This window comes from Lithobates pipiens, unplaced genomic scaffold, assembly GCF_037356315.1.
Source record: "Lithobates pipiens isolate NorthernLeopardFrog02 unplaced genomic scaffold, aLitPip1_a1.2 Scaffold_16, whole genome shotgun sequence".
Classification (NCBI taxonomy): Eukaryota; Metazoa; Chordata; class Amphibia; order Anura; family Ranidae; genus Lithobates; species Lithobates pipiens.
The window spans coordinates 536,073,451-536,095,040 of record NW_027507748.1 but is presented as its reverse complement, the minus strand read 5'-3'; the positions used below and the strand labels follow the sequence as shown (position 1 = coordinate 536,095,040).

The following is a 21,590-nucleotide window of genomic DNA, read 5'->3' as shown; positions in this document are numbered from 1 at the left end:
CTCTATTTGTATTTGTGATATGGTACCACTATGTCATTGATTTGCCATATAAAAAAGTCATAAATGGAATGAATTGCTGTAGCCAGACTTGCTAATGTGGCACATTTTTGCCCTCTAGAGTCATGTGGCCTGTTGACCTAGCAGGTTGTGAAGTCATGTTTTCTAGGAAAAGAGAATGCTGAATAAGATATTTGATGTGTAGATCTTAGAAGAAAATGATCTTTGCACCTGAACAAAACAATATTTGAATACTAGTCAGGATATCTGGGGTCAAATTGTAATTCATGTTTTCTTTTCTCACATGTCATGTAGCAGATGATCTCCTTGCCTCCCATATCATTTTGCACTAAAACAAATACATTTGGGTGAGCATATTCTATGTTCTAGGTGTATACACCAGGCCTTTTGGTAAAATTAGAGCATTTACTGTACAAATGGACATGTGTGTTACAAAGTTGCCCCTTCACACAGCCAGTTTTGGTCCAATAGAACTACAGTCTTTTGTCTGACAGCAGAGGTGGGTATAAGGTTGATTATACGCTTGTAGTAATTAAAATAATTGTTTCTTGCTTTTAAGTTCCTCCTACCTTCAGGAAACTGGACTAACTGGCCTTTTATGTTCTCCTTTTTCAGAAAACTGGTTGTTTGGCACCCTTTATATATCTGAAACCTAGGCACATTAGTATAACTGCTAGTAATTCTTGAAATTTCTTTGTTTCAGGAGAGATGTAATTGTAGCATCGCAAAACTATTTATGTGCTGGCTGTGGAACACAAGTTGAGCCAAGTGAGTGCTGTTTGTTTTTGTTTTCTGTATTTATATAAAATGTAAGGTCCCATTCATTTCAAGGGTTTAACCCTTAAAGAGAGATATTCACCTTCTTTTTTTTTTTTTTATAGTCCTTTTAAAATTCAGTGAAGGAATAGTACTTGTATATGAAATTACCCTCCGTTGGCAAAGAATCACCAGATCTAGTAGTGCAGTCTTAAAGCTGGACTTGAGGAAAACTGCCTGCAAAAAAATGCAGAGGCTGCCATTAAAAACATATATTTTGCCTGAATACCATACTGTTAAATGGCTCCAGTGCTTCTGAGGCACTGACTGGTAACAAGATTACAGATCTGTAGTATTGAAGCCAGAGACAGCCAGGTCGTTAGTCGAAAGAAGGCAACGATGGCATTGTGACCCACTTTGATCTTCTCTGCAACTTGATGCACATGTCGGTGTGGCTCACATAAGGTGAAAACTTTATATTAATTGATGCCCCCTTTCATAGATTTTTCTACAGGTTAGACATCTCAATGTGATTAGTTCTTCCTACACTTCATGGTACTTGCCATTATCTAGTATCGACTCATTACACAACCTGATGGTCAAAATCAATGTGCTAAATCTGGTGTCGTAACCATTGATTCTTGTCTGCAAATATGTAGACAGAACGATGTTAAAGCAAGTGAGCTTACCATTGCTACTACATAAAATCAGTTTTGTTTGTTTAACATTCTGAAAAAAATGTACACTTTTTGGCAAACCTTTGGCAAATTTTGGGTAATGTAAGCTATTTCAGTTAAACATAAGATTTGATGACATGTAAAGTGCTGTTTCTCACCAGGTGATGTGTATTCGGAGCACAGTTTTGATGGGCTTATGGAAAGTAAATTCTTTATACTTGAGATCTTTAGAGTTTTAGCAGATGATAAACCATATGAAAAATGAATGTGTGTATGTATATATGTGTATATATGTATATATAATATAAATATATATATATATATATATATATATATATATATATATATATATATATATATATATATATATATATATATATATATATTTTCTATAATTTTATATATATATATATATATATATATATATATATATATATATATATATATATATATATATATATATATATATATATATATATATTTTTTTTTTTTTTTTTTTATTATAAAAAAATTATACTGGACCTTTGTTCTTGTTTTATGCATGTGACATTTGTGCAGTAATGTTTGTTTCGTTTCCAGGGTACACTAATAGGTTGCGATATTGTGATTACCTGGGGAAATATTTCTGTGACTGCTGTCACGGTTATACAGAGAGTTTCATTCCAGGTCGCATTCTCTCTAAATGGCATTTCAGTAAATACTACGTCAGCAACTTTGCAAAGAGTGTCATCGACAAAATCTGGGACAGTCATCTGTTCAATGTGCAGACTGAAAACCCAGCACTGTACAAAAAAGTTAAGGACCTAAACAGAATCCAAGTAAGTAAACTTTGGAACCATAAGTGTTGTTCCAATGACTGCAATGATTTCTATGGCAAATGAATGGTAATGTTGCCTCTAGAACCCACACTGCCCCTGGCCCAGTGAACTGAAGAGAAATTAATATTGGTGTGACTAGCCTTTGCCCTCAAAACAGCATCAATCCTTCTAGGTACACTTGCAAACATCTTGGAGAACTAATCACAGATCTTCTGTGGATGTTGGATCAGTAGTGTCCTTAAAGCTCCACCCTGAATTATTATTTTTTTTTTTTTTTAATTGAACTCCCCTAAACCTAAAAAAAAACATTTGGAGGAATTTGTTTTTTATACTTCCCAGAATCTGTCACTTCCTCCCTCGCCTGTGCTCCTGGGAATTGATGACAGTACTGTGATCAAAAATTGTGTTATTTCCTGACAGGAAATGACATGATTTAGGACAGATCACAGCGCCGAAGATGTATTTTATCTATGTTGCATAACAGGTGGGACCTTCCTCCATCACCGCCCATTGTTATGGAAACTTTAGAAACAATCTGTGCCACAGCCGCTGGTGAATCATGCGAGATCGAGAGGTGCATGCTGGTTATCCAGCATGCACCTCTCCAAAGTTTATCCAGGAAGAGATCTCAGTAGGGCTTCACATGCCCACAATCATAATGGCCACAACAGGAGGGAGACAATTGGAAGTAAGGTTTATTTTAGAAAACTCCATAATTTACCATGTACAATCGTTTTTGTAATTTAAAAAATGAATAATGCTCGGCTAATAAAAAAAATAAAAAAAATAAAAAATTATTTGGCAGGAACTCTGCTTTAATGCTGAGAAATACAGGCAGATAATCATGCCATACCAGGGAGGTGTGATTGGCCCCAAATGTATTCTGCAGCAGGACAGCTTCTCTAAACACACAGCTAATGTTCAAGAACTATATTCAGCATTAAGAAGAACAAAGAGTGCTGGAAGTGATGGTTTGGCCCCCACAGAGCCCCGATCTTGCATGAAGAGACAGAAGGATTTGGGACAGCCTACATCCACAGAAGATCTGTGGTTAGGTGTTTCTGGAACAACTTGGCTACAGAGTACCTTCAGAAACTGTGTACCTAGAAAACATTAAGCTGGTTTGATGCCAAAGGTTAGTCACGCCAAAATTTGATTTGTATATTAGCATTCTTTACAACATTTCTTTTATTTCTTGTCCGCAAATAGAGATTGAACTATTTACCCCATCCTCCAGGTCATTTATGAACAAATAAATAGGATTGGTCCCAGCACAGAACCCTGGGGGACCCCACTACCCACCCTTGACTATTCTGAGTACTCCCTTTTATCACCACCCTCTAAAATCGCCCTTGTAGCCAGTTTTCAATCCATGTACTCGCCCTATGGTCTGTGCCAACAGACCTTATTTTATACAGTAAAGGTTTATGGGGAACTGTGTCAAATGCTTTTGCAAAATCCAGAAACACCAAGTCTACGGGCCTTCCTTTATCTAGCTGGCAACGCACCACCTCATAGAGGGTTAGTAGATTGGTTTGGCAAGAACGATTCTTCATAAAATCCATGCTGATTACTGCTAATGATACCGTTAATCTGAGGTTTTACTGTAGCAGTAAAATAGTGCGGCAGAAGTAGTGTGGAGGCAGATTCAAGTGTACCACTTGCTTGGCTACAAGTGGTATATATGCAATGCCTATGCAATATATTTTTATAGCCTACTATAAAATTGTTTAGTCTTTTAACATAAAAAATATATACACCATACTAATAAAAAAAGTAATTAGTCCTGATATGGATATTTGCTGGGAAAAGTCATTTTCTGCATTGTTGAAGGTTCGATGACTTCTTTTTCAGGAAGTTCAAGAACAGTTAATTCACATAAGAAAACTGGTGTCAACTTGTCGCTTTGCAGATGGGTAAGGTTAATAATTTGAGATATTGTACAATATTAACACACTATACTGATGGCACTATTAATCTTATTTAGCAAGGCAGACTAACAATATGGAATCATTTTATAGAAACTGCACCAGTGGTTCTCAACTCCTGTCCTCAGGACCCTCTAACTGGCCAGATTTTAGTATTACCTTGGGGAGATGCAGACTAGAATACTGCGATCACTGAGCAGAAAGTTATATCACCTGTGATCTATTTCCATTATCTTGCAAACCTGGCCTGTTAGTGGGTCCCAAGGACAGAAGTTGAAAACCACTGAACTAAACTTTAGTTGTCGCCAAGTAGGGAAGAAAGATGTTTTCATTTTTTTTCTGTTGCTTTTTGTATTTTTATGTGTTCAATGTAGCTACAGTCCCTTTAGCAATCCATCGTGGTCAGTATAACTTTCATTCCTTAATGTATTTAGTGAAGACTAAATCTAATTCTTAAAAATGTTTCCTTCCCCCTCCGACACAATATACATTAGGGATTAGCTGACGAACATCCACCCCCCCCCCCCCCCTCGGTTCCATTCGCACCAGAACTTGCAAACAACGTTGGTCTATGGAAAATCAAAAGTGCTAATTTTAAAGGCCTCTATACAAGTTATTGCCATAAAAAGTGTTTGGGAACCTGGGTGCTGCCCCAGGGGGCATGCATCAATGCAAAAAAAGTTTTAAAAGCGGCAGTTTTTTCAGGAGCAGTGCTTTTAATAAAGCTTAAGGTGAAACAATAAAAATGAAATATTTATTTAAATATCGAGCCTGGGGGGTGTCCTTAGTATAAAAAATGCAGTACTAAGAAAATTATAACAACTCCAAGAGTCACCTTGGAGTAGAAAATTAACTGGTGAAATAGTGAATAATACTTTAACCACTTTCAGACCGGACCATTTTGCTGGTAAATGACCAGAGGTCTTTTTACACTTTGGCACTGCGCTGCTTTAACTGGTAATTGCGCGGTCATGCAATGTTGTACCCAAACAAAATTTGCGTCCTTTTCTTCCCACAAATAGAGCTTTCTTTTGATGGTATTTGATTGCCTCTGCGATTTTTATTTTTTGCGATATAAACGTAAAAAGACCGCAAATTTTGAAAAAAAATGATATTTTCTACTTTTTGTTATTAGAAAAATCCAATAAACTCAATTTTAGTCATACATTTAGGCCAAAATGTATTCAGCCACATGTCTTTGGTAAAAAAAAAGTCAATAATTGTATATTTATTGGTTTGCGCAAAAGTTGTCACATCTACAAACTAAGGTACGTTTTCTGGAATTTACGCAGCTTTTAGTTTACGACTGCCTATCTCATTTCTTGAGGTGCTAAAATGACAGGGCAGTACAAAACCCCCCCAAATGACCCCATTTTGGAAAGTAGACCCCCTAAGGAAATTGATAAGAGGCATGTTGAGCCCATTGAATATTTTATTTTTTTGCCTCAAGCGATTGAATAATGACAAAAAAAAAATTTTTTTTTTTTTTTTACACAAAGTTGTCACTAAATGATATATTGCTCACACATGCTATGGGCGTATGTGAAATGACACCCCAAAATAAATTCTGCTGCTTCTCCTGAGTACGGGGATACCACATATGTGGGACTTTTTGGGAGCCTAGCCGCGTACAGGGCCCCGAAAACCAAGCACCGCCTTCAGGCTTTCTAAGGGCGTAAATTTTTGATTTCACGCCTCACTACCTATTACAGTTTTGAAGGCCATAAAATGCCAAGATGGCACAAAACCCCCACAAATGACCCCATTTTAGAAAGTAGACACCCCAAGCTATTTGCTGAGAGGCATGTTGAGTCCATGGAATATTTTATATTTTGCCACAAGTTGCGGGAAAATTACAAACTTTTTTTTTTTTTTTTTTTTCACAAAGTTGTCACTAAATGATATATTGCTCATGCATGCCATGGGCATATGTGAAATGACACCCCAAAATAAATTCTGCTGCTTCTCCTGAGTACGGGGATACCACATATGTGGGACTTTTTGGGAGCCTAGCCGCGTACGGGGCCCCGAAAACCAAGCACCGCCTTCAGGCTTTCTAAGGGCGTAATTTTTTGAGTTCACTTCTCACTACCTATTACAGTTTTGAAGGCCATAAAATGCCAAGATGGCACAAAACCCCCACAAATGACCCCATTTTAGAAAGTAGACACCCCAAGCTATTTGCTGAGAGGCATGTTGAGTCCATGGAATATTTTATATTTTGCCACAAGTTGCGGGAAAATTACAAACTTTTTTTTTTTTTTCACAAAGTTGTCACTAAATGATATATTGCTCACGCATGCCATGGGCATATGTGAAATGACACCCCAAAATAAATTCTGCTGCTTCTCCTGAGTACGGGGATACCACATATGTGGGACTTTTTGGGAGCCTAGCCGCGTACGGGGCCCCAAAAACCAAGCACCGCCTTCAGGCTTTCTAAGGGCGTTACAGTTTTGAAGGCCATAAAATGCCAAGATGGCACAAACCCCCCCCCCCAAATGACCCCATTTTAGAAAGTAGACACCCCTAAATTTAGGGGTACACTAGTGAGACTAGGTAATAAATGGCGGGTGCCCTGAAACTATAAAAAAATAACTAACCAACCAGCGTCACCTGTAACAGTTATATGGTGATCACTGGTGAAAGGGTTAACTAGGGGGCAATCAGGGGGCTTTATGCGGTAGTATATGGGGGTCCCTGGCGCTATAAAAAGCTGCGGCGAACCTAAATACCTACCTGCCTAACTAGCGTCACCTGTGACACTAATACAGCGATCAGAAAAACGATCGCTTATTAGGCTGGGTTCACACTGGAGCGATGCGGGAACGCCACGAATGCGCGGCGGGTTCCCGCATCGCATGCCTCCCGGCGGCAGTTCACACTGCCCTATGCGAACTGCTGGGAGTGTCAGTGAAATGTTAATGACACCCCCAGATCAGTTCGCATATCGCAGTGCGATCTGCAAACTTGGATCGCATGGTGTGAACACCCATGCGATCCGATTCTGCTGCGGACCAAAAAAAGGGTCCCGTGCGAGTTTGCGGCGGGTGCGGCGGGTGCGACACGAATTCAGCCATACTATCTGTATAGCTGAACTCGAATCGCACAGAGATCGGATGTGATTTGCACTGCAGTGCGGTGCGAATCACATCCGTTCTCATAAACCGCTGCAATGTGAACCCAGCCTTAGTGACACTGGCGACGGGGGGTGATCACGGGGTTAAACCTTTATTGGGGGGGTTAGGGGGGTACCTTAGAACTAAAGGGGGCTAACCCTAACTGCCCTAACAGTTATTAGTCACAAATGACACCTGCCGGGTGATCAGGGGGTTAAACCTTTATTAGGTAATAAATGGCGGGTGCCCTGAAACTATAAAAAAATAACTAACCAACCAGCGTCACCTGTAACAGTTATATGGTGATCACTGGTGAAAGGGTTAACTAGGGGGCAATCAGGGGGCTTTATGCGGTAGTATATGGGGGTCCCTAGCGCTATAAAAAGCTGCGGCGAACCTAAATACCTACCTGCCTAACTAGCGTCACCTGTGACACTAATACGGCGATCAGAAAAATGATCGCTTATTAGGCTGGGTTCACACTGGAGCGATGCGGAAACGCCGCGAATCCGCGGCGGGTTCCCGCATCGCATGCCTCCCGGCGGCAGTTCACACTGCCCTATGCGAACTGCTGGGAGTGTCAGTGAAATGTTACTGACACCCCCAGATCAGTTCGCATATCGCAGTGCGATCTGCAAACTCGGATCGCATGGTGTGAACACCCATGCGATCCGATTCTGCTGCGGGCCAAAAAAAGGGTCCCGTGCGAATTTGCGGCGGGTGCGGCGGGTGTGGCGGGTGCGGCGAATGGCTGAACTCGAATCGCACAGAGATCGGATGTGATTTGCACTGCAGTGCGGTGCGAATCACATTCGTTCTCATAAACCGCTGCAATGTGAACCCAGCCTTAGTGACACTGGCGACGGGGGGTGATCACGGGGTTAAACCTTTATTGGGGGGGTTAGGGGGGTACATTAGAACTAAAGGGGGCTAACCCTAACTGCCCTAACAGTTATTACAGTCACAAATGACACCAATGCAAAAAAAAAAAAAAAAAAAAAAAAAATGACATTGGTGTCACTGTGACTGGGGGGCAGGGGTAATTGGGGGGGGTGATCGGGGGGTAAAGGGGGGGTGTGAGTGTGCCTGGCATGTTCTACTGTGTGTGGGATGTGTTGGTGCAACTCACTGATCCGCTCTCCTCCGTGTCGGAACGAAAAATACCGACACGGAGGAGAGAATACATCACTTCCTCTCCTGTGTTTACATTACAGGAGAGGAAGTGATGTCACCGGGGATTTCCATTCGTCGGGAGCGATCGCGAGGGGGTGGCCATGAATGAATGGCCGTCCCCTCGTCCGGGATCGCTCCCGAACGAAAACCGACCGCCGCAGGCACCGGGCGGGGGCCCGATCGGGCCCCCGACCCGCGGGAGGCAAAGGACGTACATGTATGTGCTTATGCCTGCCCGTGCCATTCTGCCGACGTACATCGGCGTGCGGCGGTCGGCAAGTGGTTAAATGTACAATATTCAAAATACAATAAAAGTGCTCAGGGCATAAGTGAGAACAGTGAATGAACTCATATGGCATAATCAAAAGCCAACAGAATACGTATAGTCCATAAGATAATTGTACATAGAATGTTGTCACAGAGGCCAATCAGCTTCACAATATGCCTATACTGCACATTGAAAAGTCAGTGGAGACTCTAAGCCCTTGTTGACATGGTCGGACATTCCGACAATCAAATCTGATTTTGTCAAACTGTTGCATACACACAGTCGGACAAAGTTGTCAGAAAATCTGATCGTACTTAACATGATGACGTTATTTCATTAGGATGGGACTATGTTCAGGCTAGTAGCCAATAGCTTTGGTCTAGGAATTTGATCTGAGCATGCGTGGCACTTTGTCCGATCATGTGTAGAGAATTCCAATCGGACAGAGTCCGATCGGATCATGTTGTCGGAAAATTTTATAGCCCAGCTGGAAAACTTGGTCCGTCGGATACTCATACGGAAACAGTGCGATGGAGCCCACACACTGTCGGATTATGCGACAACGTGGTCCTATCGGACATTGTCCCTCGGAATGTCCGACCGTGTGTACAAGGGCTAATAAAAGATGTATAGTCTCTTACAAATGACACAGAGATGCAATCATTCTTAGAAGGAAAAATTTATGAATATGTAGTGTAGGAAGTGAGTTGTACACACGACACTCTGGGATGTGCATCCACCACCGGAGGAGGGGAATGGGTACTCTTACCCCAAAACTTGGACATGCCAGCGTAGCTGGCTCGATTGAGCAAAAAATTATCCTCCAAAGCGAACTCTCCAATGAGAACTCCTGCAGAGAAAATATGTACCAGCATCAACCTCCAGAGGGGTCAGTAGTAAATGGTCGCAGTAGAGGCTACAATAGATAGGTGTGTGTCATCCAAATGACAGCATGAATCATGGGAAAAAGGTAAAACAAAAAGGCCTCAACAATGCAGGTAAATCTGGGATAAAAATGTATTCAAATAAAATAAGTAAAAAAAATGTACAAAACATCATTCAAGATGTGTACATAGCGTTATCACAGACCTCAAATAAGAACATTGCGGTATATAAGGCCAAGCAGGCTAGTTACCCGACATGTTTCTTACTAAACGTCCTTCTACTGGGGCAAAAATATTTCATTTTTATTGTATTGTTTCTTTAAGCATTATTAAAATCACTGCTACTGAAAAAAACATCAGTTTTTAAACTTTTTTTGCATTGATACATGACGAGTTCCCAAACACTTTTTATGGCAATAACTTGCATATAAGTCCAATGGCAATCTATTCTGAAACCTGTTCTTTCGTTTGAGTTTTTAACACACACACACATCTCTGTCTAGCTATCTCTATTTTTTTATTTTTTTTCCACTTTTAACAATTTTTATGTTTTGCATGGCAGAAACCTACCTGAAACAAACACATTTGTTTTTCTTGTTGCCCACAGGCAGTCATAGTTCACTGCCTAATAAATCCTTCTGTTTTCACATTTCATTGGCAACTTTATAGCAGTAGTTTAGTTCAAAAATGTTAATTCTTCCTTTGTTTATGTAAACCAACCTTTTGGAGGAATAAGAATAGTTTTTGTTGCATAAAGTGGTTGTAAACCCTCACATATACACAGATGAAACCAATCCTCCTACCTAAGTTGTACCTGTTTAACTACAGCTGTCTTCCCCCTGAAGAATTTACATAGGATCTCTCGGCACTGAAAAGCAGGGGGAGGAGAGCTCTAAGAGCTAGTTTGAGAGAAGGGATACACACCCCTGCACACAGGACCTGGCTGTCAATCAGCTGGAGATCCCTCCTCTGTCATCATTTTTTCTCTTGGCATTAGGAAAACTCGTCTCAAGTGACTCATGCTTATAGCACAGCAACGAGGCAGCGAACAGAAATGACGCTTGGTGCTCTGGATTGAGACGTGCACACAATAGAGGGATTCTTTGTTTATATTTTAGGTCTGCGGTTTACAACTACTTTAAAGATCTTGATAGACCATGATTATTGAAGCTGCCTTGCTGCATGGATTACAGTAATGTCTGGGGCAGTTTCATTGTGGAAGTAGTCTGTATTCTGATTGCTTTTCTCCAGGGTTCTCCATAGCACACAGTTGGCTCATGAACAGCTGACTGTATTGGCTCCAAGGTACATGAATGTGTTTGGAAGTTGGGGCATAAGATTGTAATCTCCTTTTTGGGCAAAGAGTGACACAAGTGGCTTGGTACGCTCTGGGCACTGCAAATAAAATATATTGACCTTTTTTAATTGTATAATTTTCCTAATGATGTGTTTTTAAATCCTTTTTTGTACCAACCAGCATTATAAAGGCTTTTGAAGGGGTGCCCTCTCATATGACGCAAGAGCTACATCTCTACACGTTAAGTGACCTCTACAAAGTTAAACAGAAATCCCTCTTGCCGTCACTTCAGGAACTGTTGGCCACTGCGGTGGCTCATGTGGACCAGTGTGAGGTAAAGTAGCTGTCTGTTTCACACAATATCTATTGATTCCCTTGCTGGTATGCATAGTAAATACCCAAGATGGCTGTCTCCTCTTGAGTCATTCAGAGGAAGAATGGGAGTTACAGCTCTGGTTTATTCAAAATGTCATCTTGTAAACTTCATCTTGCCCTGTTGAGCTCTGCAGGCCGACCACAGCCAGTCATTTTGTCACTTCTAATAAAACCCAACTCAATTTGTTTCCGCTCTCAATGAAGCTGGAATTAGGAGCGTGAGATTCTTTTCTGATATATGCCAAGGTTCCGCATCCATACTTATTAAAATTGAAGCAAAAAAGCAAACTGGGATTTTTAAGGCACCACATAAAAACACTGATAATAACCAAATTTCTGTAAAATTATTTTAAACAAAATAAGCTTTGGTAAAAAAAGCCATGGATGTCAGATAAATCTATAAATCCCCAATACATCATAACCACCCAACACTATACATGTCACAAATTATTGTATTGGAGCAATCACATTTTGACAAATTGTTGCATGTAAATCCCACAGTGTTTGGATTACAAGTTAATCTTCAGGGGTAGCTTGGTGGTCAATCTAGAATGTGAATACAGGTACTCCTTTAACGACCAGGTGCCGTTCCAATTACCAGTTCATTAAACAAATCGGTTGTTAAACGAGGAGTCAGAAGAAATCCATATTTTAAGCATTCTTAACTACTGTATTGTAAAAATAAAAAAAAAAAAAAAAGTCTAAACGCAAAACTCCAGCTCAATAACGTTGTTTTACTTTGCATAAGTACAGAATACAAGTACTGTACAATACAATGATGTATAGCGGGTCGTTGGGGTAGGGAAAGCTCGTAAGTCCAAGCAGTCGTTAAACAGTCAAGTCGTTGGAGTATCTGTACATGCATCAAAGGATATTCTCATGTATATAGTGTACACTGTGTATAAATAGCTTATAGTGGTAATCAAAGAACCAACTTGCATGAGAAACTACCAAACGAGGAGAAATTATCAGCCTATGTCCTGGAGTAAGCCAGTAGGTTTTTGGTGACCCCCATAGTGTAGGGAAAGGGGAAGCAAGAATGAGTACAAGGAATGCCTCAATAGGTTGTACACGAAAATACAGTAAATTAATATAATTTCAAAATGAGTAGATGAGTGTGCCCAAAACTAATCTAAATCTGTATCTATATCACTCACTCAAGCATTTACCCACTTGTGGAAGAGGGGCAGGAAACAAGGGGAACTACCCACAAAGACTCAGAGTAGTACACACTATTTTCAACCCAATAATTGAGAATTGTATATGCAAGGTGGTCAATGACTCCCACATCTGAAGAGACACAGGGAACACCAAAGATTTCTCAATGGAGTAGGCACTAGAAAGTATATTAATTATAACGCTATATACCAAATATATAGTGTCCTAATGCCAAACAATATATAGGTGAGGAAATGCAAAGCAGAAACTACTTAAAAAGGACTTGAGAATGCCCATAATCCACAAAGGGTGTGTTTTCAATCCAAAAATGTAAACCTAAAATACAAATCCCCAACAAGGAGGACACTGGAGCAGAAAATACATACAAAAGGTCAAAATTATAAAAAATACGGATCGATTAAAAATAAGGCGCTAGAAGAACAAGGCACAGTCCAACTAAATTTTGCTAAATGGATCATCCACCCATCATCCAATGTGATCATCTCTATGGGCATAGTAACCGCAGCAGCAAATCTGACTTCCTAAGAACGAACTATAGATGTACCAAAAAATGGGCAGAGGAAAGACCATGTGACCACCAGCGCCAATCATAAACCATTCATAATGCACCAATCCATGGGAAAGCACACGAGTACTATAAAGGAGGAAGAGGAAGCAACAAGCCAATATGCCAGAGAGGGATGCTGACGCACACATGTTCCTGCCCAGTGAGGTGGCTACCTCTGCGAAGGTGGGAGAAGAGCAGCAGGGACCAACTCCACCTCCATAGAACTCACCAGGTCCCACCTCCAGCTGATGGACAAACCCACCAGAATGGGATGAAAGTCACTGTCTACACTCCAGCAAAAACAATAAGGGAATAGAACAGGGGCTTAATTTGCCTGGTGCCAACCTCAATGCCGCCACCTAGGGGACAACTGATTACTGCAGGGCAAAAATAAACTTGCTCATTTATTTACAGTAATGCATAAACAAGGGATATACATACAAAATCAATCGCACTACAGAATCACAAAATATCCAGTGGAAAATCCGAGGAACTGCTCTGACCACCAGAAACAAATCTATCAAGAAGGGTCTATTAAAGGCCATTTTGTTTAATCCTGGGGGGGGGCGGGGGTGGGGGGGGGGATATGTTGCTCAGAAGTTGGTGTAGATCCCATCTTGTCTTGGTCAGGGTGAACTCCCTCCAGAACAGAGAATTTTAACTTGGGCATAATGTAATTGTGGTCTCACTAGGAGAGGGACACCAACATTGGGCTTTGTAACCACCACAGCTGTTAAGCAGGACTAAAATCTGGTGAATAGATCTTTCCCTTCAAAATCCCTTAAATATCTTGGCAGCCAGGATGACATTCACCTTTCATTGACAACTGATCAAAATATCACTTTTACTTAGAGTTGAGCTTTAAGAGTTTTTCATTGATGAAAGTAAAACTAGAACTCTATGTACAGTATTAACTGCCTGTTTCCTTTAATCTGTTTTAAAGTCAGTAACTTGTACTGATGTTTGTTTTTCCAGTTGTGCCAAGCCAAGGGGTTTATTTGTGAATTATGCCAAGAAGCTGAGGTGATCTTTCCATTCCAGACACAAACCTGTAGAAGATGTGAAGGTGTGTATTGTAAATGTAATCAGTCTCCTCCATCCTTGTGTAGTGGTTTGCTGCATTGATGTGCATTTTCTTCTGTATGGGCGGTTGCAGAGCCTTAAAGCAGTACTAAACCCAAAAGCAAACCTTTGTTTACTGGAGAGCTCATAAAGAACTACAAGCCATCTGCAGCAATGGTCAATCATTGACAGAACTCTGTGGGTGGAGGCCTGCATGCCCACTCGGTTTTCAAATTGTGACAGTGGGTGTGAGAGAGGATGTGTGGCAGTGCTGGGAGAGGTTGCTGAACATGTTGCACCCTAAATATGGGTGTAATATGCTCAGAAAGGTTAACCTATCCTTTAGCCTAGCAGTCACTGCCGGCCTTTATAGGCGACACTAAAATTCTGACTCTCCTGGTGTAACAGAGCTGTTGCTGCCAACAGTTTCCCATTGATTGTATTATGAGCTATTAGATGACTATTAGTAGCCTCTTATTAGGAGTACTTGTCCACAAAATATCGACCATGTTTAGAATGTACTAATAATCATCACTTTATTTCTTAAACATTTGTGCATTTTATACATTTCATTATATCTACATATGCTTACAGCCAGGCAAAAATGTAATAGCTTTTTTTTTTTAAATATAATTTTATTTCTGACTAGTACATGCACCATATTTGTAGGCAATCCAAACCAGGACTAAACCTGCGTTCTGGATTTGAGAGCTGCATTTAAATGAAGTTAAACCGTTATACAAAAAGGTGTGTAGTCAAAGGAAGGCAACTCTGTGTCAAATTATCCTAGAGTGTCCTCTGACACAATGTCATACAACAAACGTAAAGAGGAAGTAAACCCTGATGGGTTTTACTTCCTCTTTATACCCCTGCAAATTAAAAGCATAATGGGCTAGTATGCATTGCATGCTAGTCCATTATGTGGCACTTGCCTCCAAACTAAGCCTGCAAAGTTCCCGCTGGTGGCCACGCCCACGTCCACGTTCACCCCTCTTTCTTCTGGGGACGTGAACGCCAGCTCTGTGACTGCCTGGAGTCATGTGACGTCACTCCCGCGCATGCACGTGGGAGCTCACAGTCACGGCACAATCTTGCCCTTTCTATAGTGCGCATGAGCCAATGACGTCAGCGCAATCGTATATATGTTAAATATCTCACAGGTTTAGGAGCTCTTTCCAGTACCTACAGGTAAGCCTTATTATAGTCTACCATTTCCCTCTGGAAGCTGTAAAAAACCTGGATGATCCTGGCAGTTTCTGCCCTTTCCTCTGTAAACTGGCCACGGTTTATCATGGCTGCTGTGTCCTGACACCGTGGTCAATTTACTTGCCTCCGTCATATGCAAGCTCTCGTCTCCACTCTTCTCTGTCCTCTCTCCCCTCCCTGCCTGTCAGCTCGGGAGTCTGTGAGAGCCATCTCCGCCCCCTCCTGCTGTTAAAACTAAACTTCTAAAAAATTTCACTGCCAGTCCCTCTTTTAAGCTGCCATAATGCACTATGGAATTGTTAGAAACAATGCCTCTTAAATACTTTTTGTAATGTAGCTTCAGGCCGGTCACATGATTATTGGTCGCTCTAATAATCCCTTTCAGGGCTACAGCAGGAGGGGCAGAGCAGCCATGTGACCTCCAGGCTGATGTCAGAGGGAGATCTTGGCCCCTCCTGCTGTAGCCCTGGATCTGAGTATTAGAGCGGCCGGGAGTGACGTGACCGGCCTGAAGCTAAATAACAAAAAGGTATTTGGAGGATTCTTTTCTAACAATTACACAGTGCATTATGGCCGCTTAAAATAGGGGGACTGGCAGTGAATTGTAGTGTAGGGTTACAAACCATTTAAAGCAGTATTAAACCCAAAAGTAAATATATATTTTTTTTATATTGCAGCTTACCAGTTCTTAGATGTGATGGCTGCATTTATTTTCTTTTTAGGCTTTCTTTCCTTTATTTTCACCTAGTGATCTGACCAGTAAGTCTTGTCTTTCAACAGAACACGCTGTCCTGCAGATGTTAATGTTAGAGAGTTGAGACAAACCATTTACTACTGGCTAGAGTGCTTACAATGGTCGGCTTTTATTTATGTAAAACTTTTATCCCAAAAGGAACAAAACTGTTTGCTGTAACTGCTTATAAAGTGTTGGCTGGCGTTTGGCTTCAATTGGTGTATTTGAATCTGATAGTGTTGTTTGACAATGCTGCTGTCCAAAGGTGTCTGTCTGCTCCTTAAACCAGAGTGGGGGCACTCTAATACAGGTGAAAACTGGGGGGGCAGGGGACACTAAGCCTAAATAAAGAAAATGAATGCAGCCACCACATTTAATGATTTGGTAAACTGCAATATAGATTACATTTATTTTGGGTTTAATACCATTTTAAAGCGGAGTTCCAGACACATTTTTTATTTATTTTTTCATGTAGCCAAACATAATGCATTATCATAAATGATTTTTTTTTTGTTTGCTAGTGGATTTTGTTAATATATTTTATTTTATACTCACAACTTATTAAATCCTCTTCTGGCCATTGTCATGATAATTGTGGGCATGTGAAGCCCAATCGATACCTCTTCCGGGATTAGGAATGGTGAGGTGCATTCTGGGTGACCAGCATGCACCTCTCAATATCATTCATGCGCGAGTCTCCAGCGGATGTAGCGCCAATTGTTTTGAAAGTTGCCATAACGGGCAGCGACTGAGGAAGGTCCTGCCCCGTTGTTATGGCAACCGCCTTAAATTGCATCATTTCCTGTTGGAAAAAAAGCAATTTTTGTTCACAGTACTGCCCAGACTCCTGGGAAATGACTTATTTCCCAGGAGCACAGGCAAGGGAGGAAGTGATGAGCGCTGTGGACCAGGAAGAGGCAGATTAGGAGCACTACATAGCAACAGGGTGTTTCTGGTAGGTGTGAAAAAAATGCCCCCCCCCCCCCCCAAATGTTTCTGCTTGCCAACCGGCTCACGCCGGTATACGTTGGTAGAAGGGCACGTACAGGCATATTAACGTACCTGTACGTTGCACCTGTAAGTGTGGTTAGCTTGCGCCCACCGAGAGTTCCATGAGTGTGATCGCGGGTCCTGCGGACTCTGTCATGTCACACATAGCCCCCCACACCAATTACAATCACTCCCTAGGACACGCTTAACCCCTACAGCGCCACCTAGTGGTTAACCCCTTCACTTCCAGTCACATTTACACAGTAATCAATGCATTTTTAATCGCACTGATCATTGTATAAATGTGGTCCCAAAATGGCACCAAAAGTGTCCGATCCGCCCTCCATAATGTCCCAGTCACGATAAAAATCGCCAATCGCCGCCAGTAAAAAAAAAAAAAAAAAAATCTTGCCGTAAAACTATCTCCTATTTTGTAGACGCTATAACTTGCATAAACCAGTCACGCTTATTGCTTTTTTTTTTTTTTTTTTTTTTTTAACCAAAAAGATGTAGTATACGTATCGACCTAAACTCAGGGGGGAAAAAAAACATTTTATATATTTTTTGGGAGGGGATATTTATTATAGAAAATAGTAAAAAAAAATGCATTTTTTTTTTTCAAAATTTTTTTAATTTTTTTTTGTTTATAGTGGAAAAAATAAAAACCGCAGAGGTGATCAAATTATGGCTGCAACTAACGGTTATTTTCATAATCAATTAGTGGGCAGATTACTGTTTCGATTAATCAGTTAATAATCTTAAAAAATAAGTGGGTCAAATTGACGTTCATTTTCAGCCACAGTGACAGGAAAATTTGGAAATGGAAAACTTCTTAGTCAAAGTGGTTTTCATTTTAAAAACAGAATGTTAAAAACAAGTGAAAATTTCAAACAAAATTCTTTCATTCAGCGAATGTACAAAGATTTTTCGTCTGAATATTCTCATCTGAAAATTGATCCGTGTGGCCAGCATAAGGCTTGGTACACACCTATACAGTTTGCTTTTGATCTGTTTCTGCAGTGCTTTTTGCTGTGCGTTTTGATTTTTGTGCACGTGATTTTACTGCAATTTGCATTTTTTTTGGGCAGATTAAAAAACACAAATTGTTGCAAAAACGCATTAGATTCTTTTCTGCAGCTTCTCCATTGAAGTGTATTGAACCAATAAAGGACCTTTTTGCTTTAAAATTCCCTGACCCTTTCAGATGTGAACGTGTCCCATAGGAAACCATGTAAATGAACTGTAGTGCATTTCTGCAAAAAACACCATAAACGCATAGGTGTGAACCAGATGTAAGACGTTTAGTAACATAATGGGGTTAACAAAAACTAAAATGAGCTCTTTATAGTAGAAAAAAAGCAGATAATCACTACTGTAAGGGGTTATTTATTTTTACTGTAGAACAGTGAAAGTGATATTTACAGTAGTGATTATTTGCTTTTTTTTTTTTTTTTTCTCTATGAAGGGCTTATTTTAGGTTTTTTTTAGCCCCATTATGTCACTGGCCGATTAATCGATTATAAAAATAGTAATCGATTAATTTCATAATCGATTAGTTGTCGATTAATTGATTTTGTTTCAGCTCTAGATTAAATACCACCAAAAGAAAGCTCTATTTGTGGGGAAAAAAGACAATTTCGTTTAGCCAATTTTGGCAGCCACATTGCATGACTGTGCAGTTGTCAGTTAAAGCGGCGCTGTGCCGAATCACAAAGTGATCTGGTCTTTTGCCAGCCAAATGGTCTGGGGCTTAAGTGGTTAAAGGTCTGTGATGTCAATTTTTTTTTTTTCCAAGGTGGCACTCTGCTTTAAGTTCTAGCCACAGGTTTAACACCCATGTTATAGGAAATTCCATGTGGCATGATAAACAAAAACCACTAGAACTTTGTTTAAAGGGTGGAATTTTTTGGATGCCTTTAGAAGAACGTTAAACTGCTGTACTAGACTGAAAAACTTCTCTTTATATAAACAACAATGTGCTTACCCTTGATAGCCAATTGTATTCTAGCTTTCCAGCAATTTAGAGTAGATAATGTGTGCTTCTTAAAGGATATTGCACGCATCCTTTTTATGCTCATTCCCAATAACTGTTTACATTCTACCATTTTTTTTCTCTTTTAATCTAGTTTGCAAGGCCTGCTATCACAAGCAATGCTTTAAGACTTGCGAGTGCCCAAAATGTACAAGAATAAAGGCAAGGGAAGCCTTGAAAACGGTCTCTCCGTTTACATCAAGTGGTGAAATGGACTCAAACCCTATGCAGTAGCTTGCATGTAGTACTTTCCATTTTGTATATTAGTGTTTAAAATGTACAAAGCTTTATTTATGAAAATATTTCTGGATGTAACTGCTCTAGTTTCAGACTGAATGTATATTTTTCAAGAAGTATTTTATCAGGTTTTAAAGTTGGTACATTTTTGTATTTTAGGTTTGATGTAAAGTTTGGATTTCTCTGTGTGTTTTGATACAAAACAAGTCATCCATCTGATTTCTATCTGCAACATACTTTTCATCTTCAGATTGGATTATACCTAAATGTCAGCTTGAAGTTTTGTTAACAGTCATCTGGGATAGATGCATGTAGTGAATCAAGTGCTGAAATACTTGTGACTCTTTGAATAGAATGTATTTCATGGCTACACAATTGCCTAGGTCATGTGACTTGTGCTGGACAAGCGTGTCATCCAATCTGAACACTGATCCTCCCTGCTCAGTAGTGATCATGTGACTAAACTCATAGCAAAGCAGGGTTCTTAATCTCTTCTACTATTCTGTGCTCATCCCAACAAGACTGTTGACATAGCTTTAGGCTAATAATTCGGTATAAGTCTAATTCATTTTTCATACATCTGACAAATGTAATGTGATCTGCTGAAGCCCACAACCCCATTTCTAAAAATGTTTTTTATATATACAATTCCCCACAAGGGGATGTGAGGGCTAGCATGCATTGTTTCCTGCAACCTGGCATCTTCGTAGAGTAAAGCAAAGACGTGTGTGTGTGTCCGCATTTCTGAATGTACATGACTATGGCACACAGTTACAATATCCTCTGGATTCATATACAGAACATTGCATCCTAAATGTTTTTTGATTTGTTTCTGAAAAAACTTTACATGTATTAAGAAGATGGTGCGTTTTTTGTTGTGTGTGTGTGTGTGTGTGTGTGTGTGTGTGTGTGGTGTGTGTTTGTTTGTTTTTTTTTTGTTTTTTTTTTAAGCAAGTTTGGAGTGATGTGCAATCAATTGATTTTAATTTTTTTAACAGACCTATAGTAAACAAAGGTTGGACATACATTTCTTATTCCCCTATAACAGTTTTATTGTTTTTATGACCAGTACATTTTACAATGAACTTGACATCTTACATGTTTACATAAGATAATTCAGGTTTTGTTTGTTTGGTTTCATTTCATGCTATTAAAACCGTAAAAGAAAATATTCTGTGTATATAATGTAATTTTTTTCTGTGAATATATAGTGTGTTCATTCTAGAAGAAATAAAAGGAGACTTGCTTTTTTTCCCACTACTTTTAGCTAAATGTTTCCAATCAGTGAATGAGAGCAATCTGAATTGTGGAGAGATGAAGGCTTGGGGAGGTGGTCAATGGTAGCTGGTGGTTTATTAGCAGAGCTAATCTATGCTGCATTTAGTCATTTAGTTTATGCTTTATTTCAGTTCATTAAATATAGGGAACTGGTAACCATGTGTAGGTCAAATCAAAGTTTTACATTTTGGATCGAGTAAGGGAGGGTTATAAACCCTGTCCTTTTTTTGTCCTTTGTACCCCTTTTTGGGGAGATTTTCCTTCTCCTGTTACAGTTCTGATGTCAACCCAAAATTTGGAATTTTCAGTTACTTTTACTTTCAATGGTAAACAGGACAAATGGAGTTGGTGAATCTCTCCAACTGGGGCACAGACAGCAATAAAAATTTGAGGGGTGTTCTAATCCCCTGCCATTATATCCAAAACGTTAACACCAAAAAAAATAAAAAATTTACCTTTTTAGTTGCACTTTAAGACTGAGTTCACATTGGTGCGATGCGGGAGGCCTGCATATCCAGTGCGGGTTCCAGCATCGCACCGTGGTTCACACAGATCTGCGAACTGCTGGGGGGTGTCACTGTAAAGTTAAAGACACGCCCCCAGATTGGTTTGCAGATTGCAGTGCGAACTGTAAAATGGTGCAGGAATTGGATCACATGGGTGTTAATACCCATGCGATCCAATTCCAGTGCGGACCAAAAAAAGGGTTCGGCACCATTTTGGTGAGTATGCAATGTGGTTTCAGACAAAGTTTGTATGGCTGAAATTGCATCGTACAGACATTGCATGTGATCTGTGCAGCAATGTGAATCACATGCAATGTCTGTCGTCGCACTAGTGTGAACCAGGACTAAAGTAAATGGTGGAAAGATATAAAATGTAAGCTCACTGAAGATGCACTGCAACTTCCTTTTAGGCATCTTTTAAAGGAAGAATAAAACTGGCCATATACTAAGTGAATTTTGATCTGATGATATTCTCCAAGCATACAAGTAGGAGAGCCTTAACACTGG

At 40.1% G+C, this 21,590-nt stretch overlaps 1 protein-coding gene across 3 annotated transcripts in view; it reads left to right on the top strand.

Moving 5' to 3' along the window:
- RUBCNL (rubicon like autophagy enhancer) overlaps positions 1 to 20,556 on the top strand; it is a 100,592-nt gene extending 80,036 nt beyond the window's left edge. For all 3 annotated transcript variants that reach the window (XM_077483248.1, XM_077483247.1, XM_077483246.1), the window contains exons 11-16: positions 722 to 786; positions 2,031 to 2,269; positions 4,124 to 4,185; positions 11,119 to 11,272; positions 14,015 to 14,105; positions 19,157 to 20,556. In XM_077483248.1, the coding sequence (XP_077339374.1) occupies positions 722 to 786; positions 2,031 to 2,269; positions 4,124 to 4,185; positions 11,119 to 11,272; positions 14,015 to 14,105; positions 19,157 to 19,296 (751 nt within the window). In that variant the 3' untranslated portion in view covers positions 19,297 to 20,556. The remainder of the gene's footprint in view (positions 1 to 721; positions 787 to 2,030; positions 2,270 to 4,123; positions 4,186 to 11,118; positions 11,273 to 14,014; positions 14,106 to 19,156) is intronic.
- Positions 20,557 to 21,590: the final 1,034 nt, after the last annotated feature.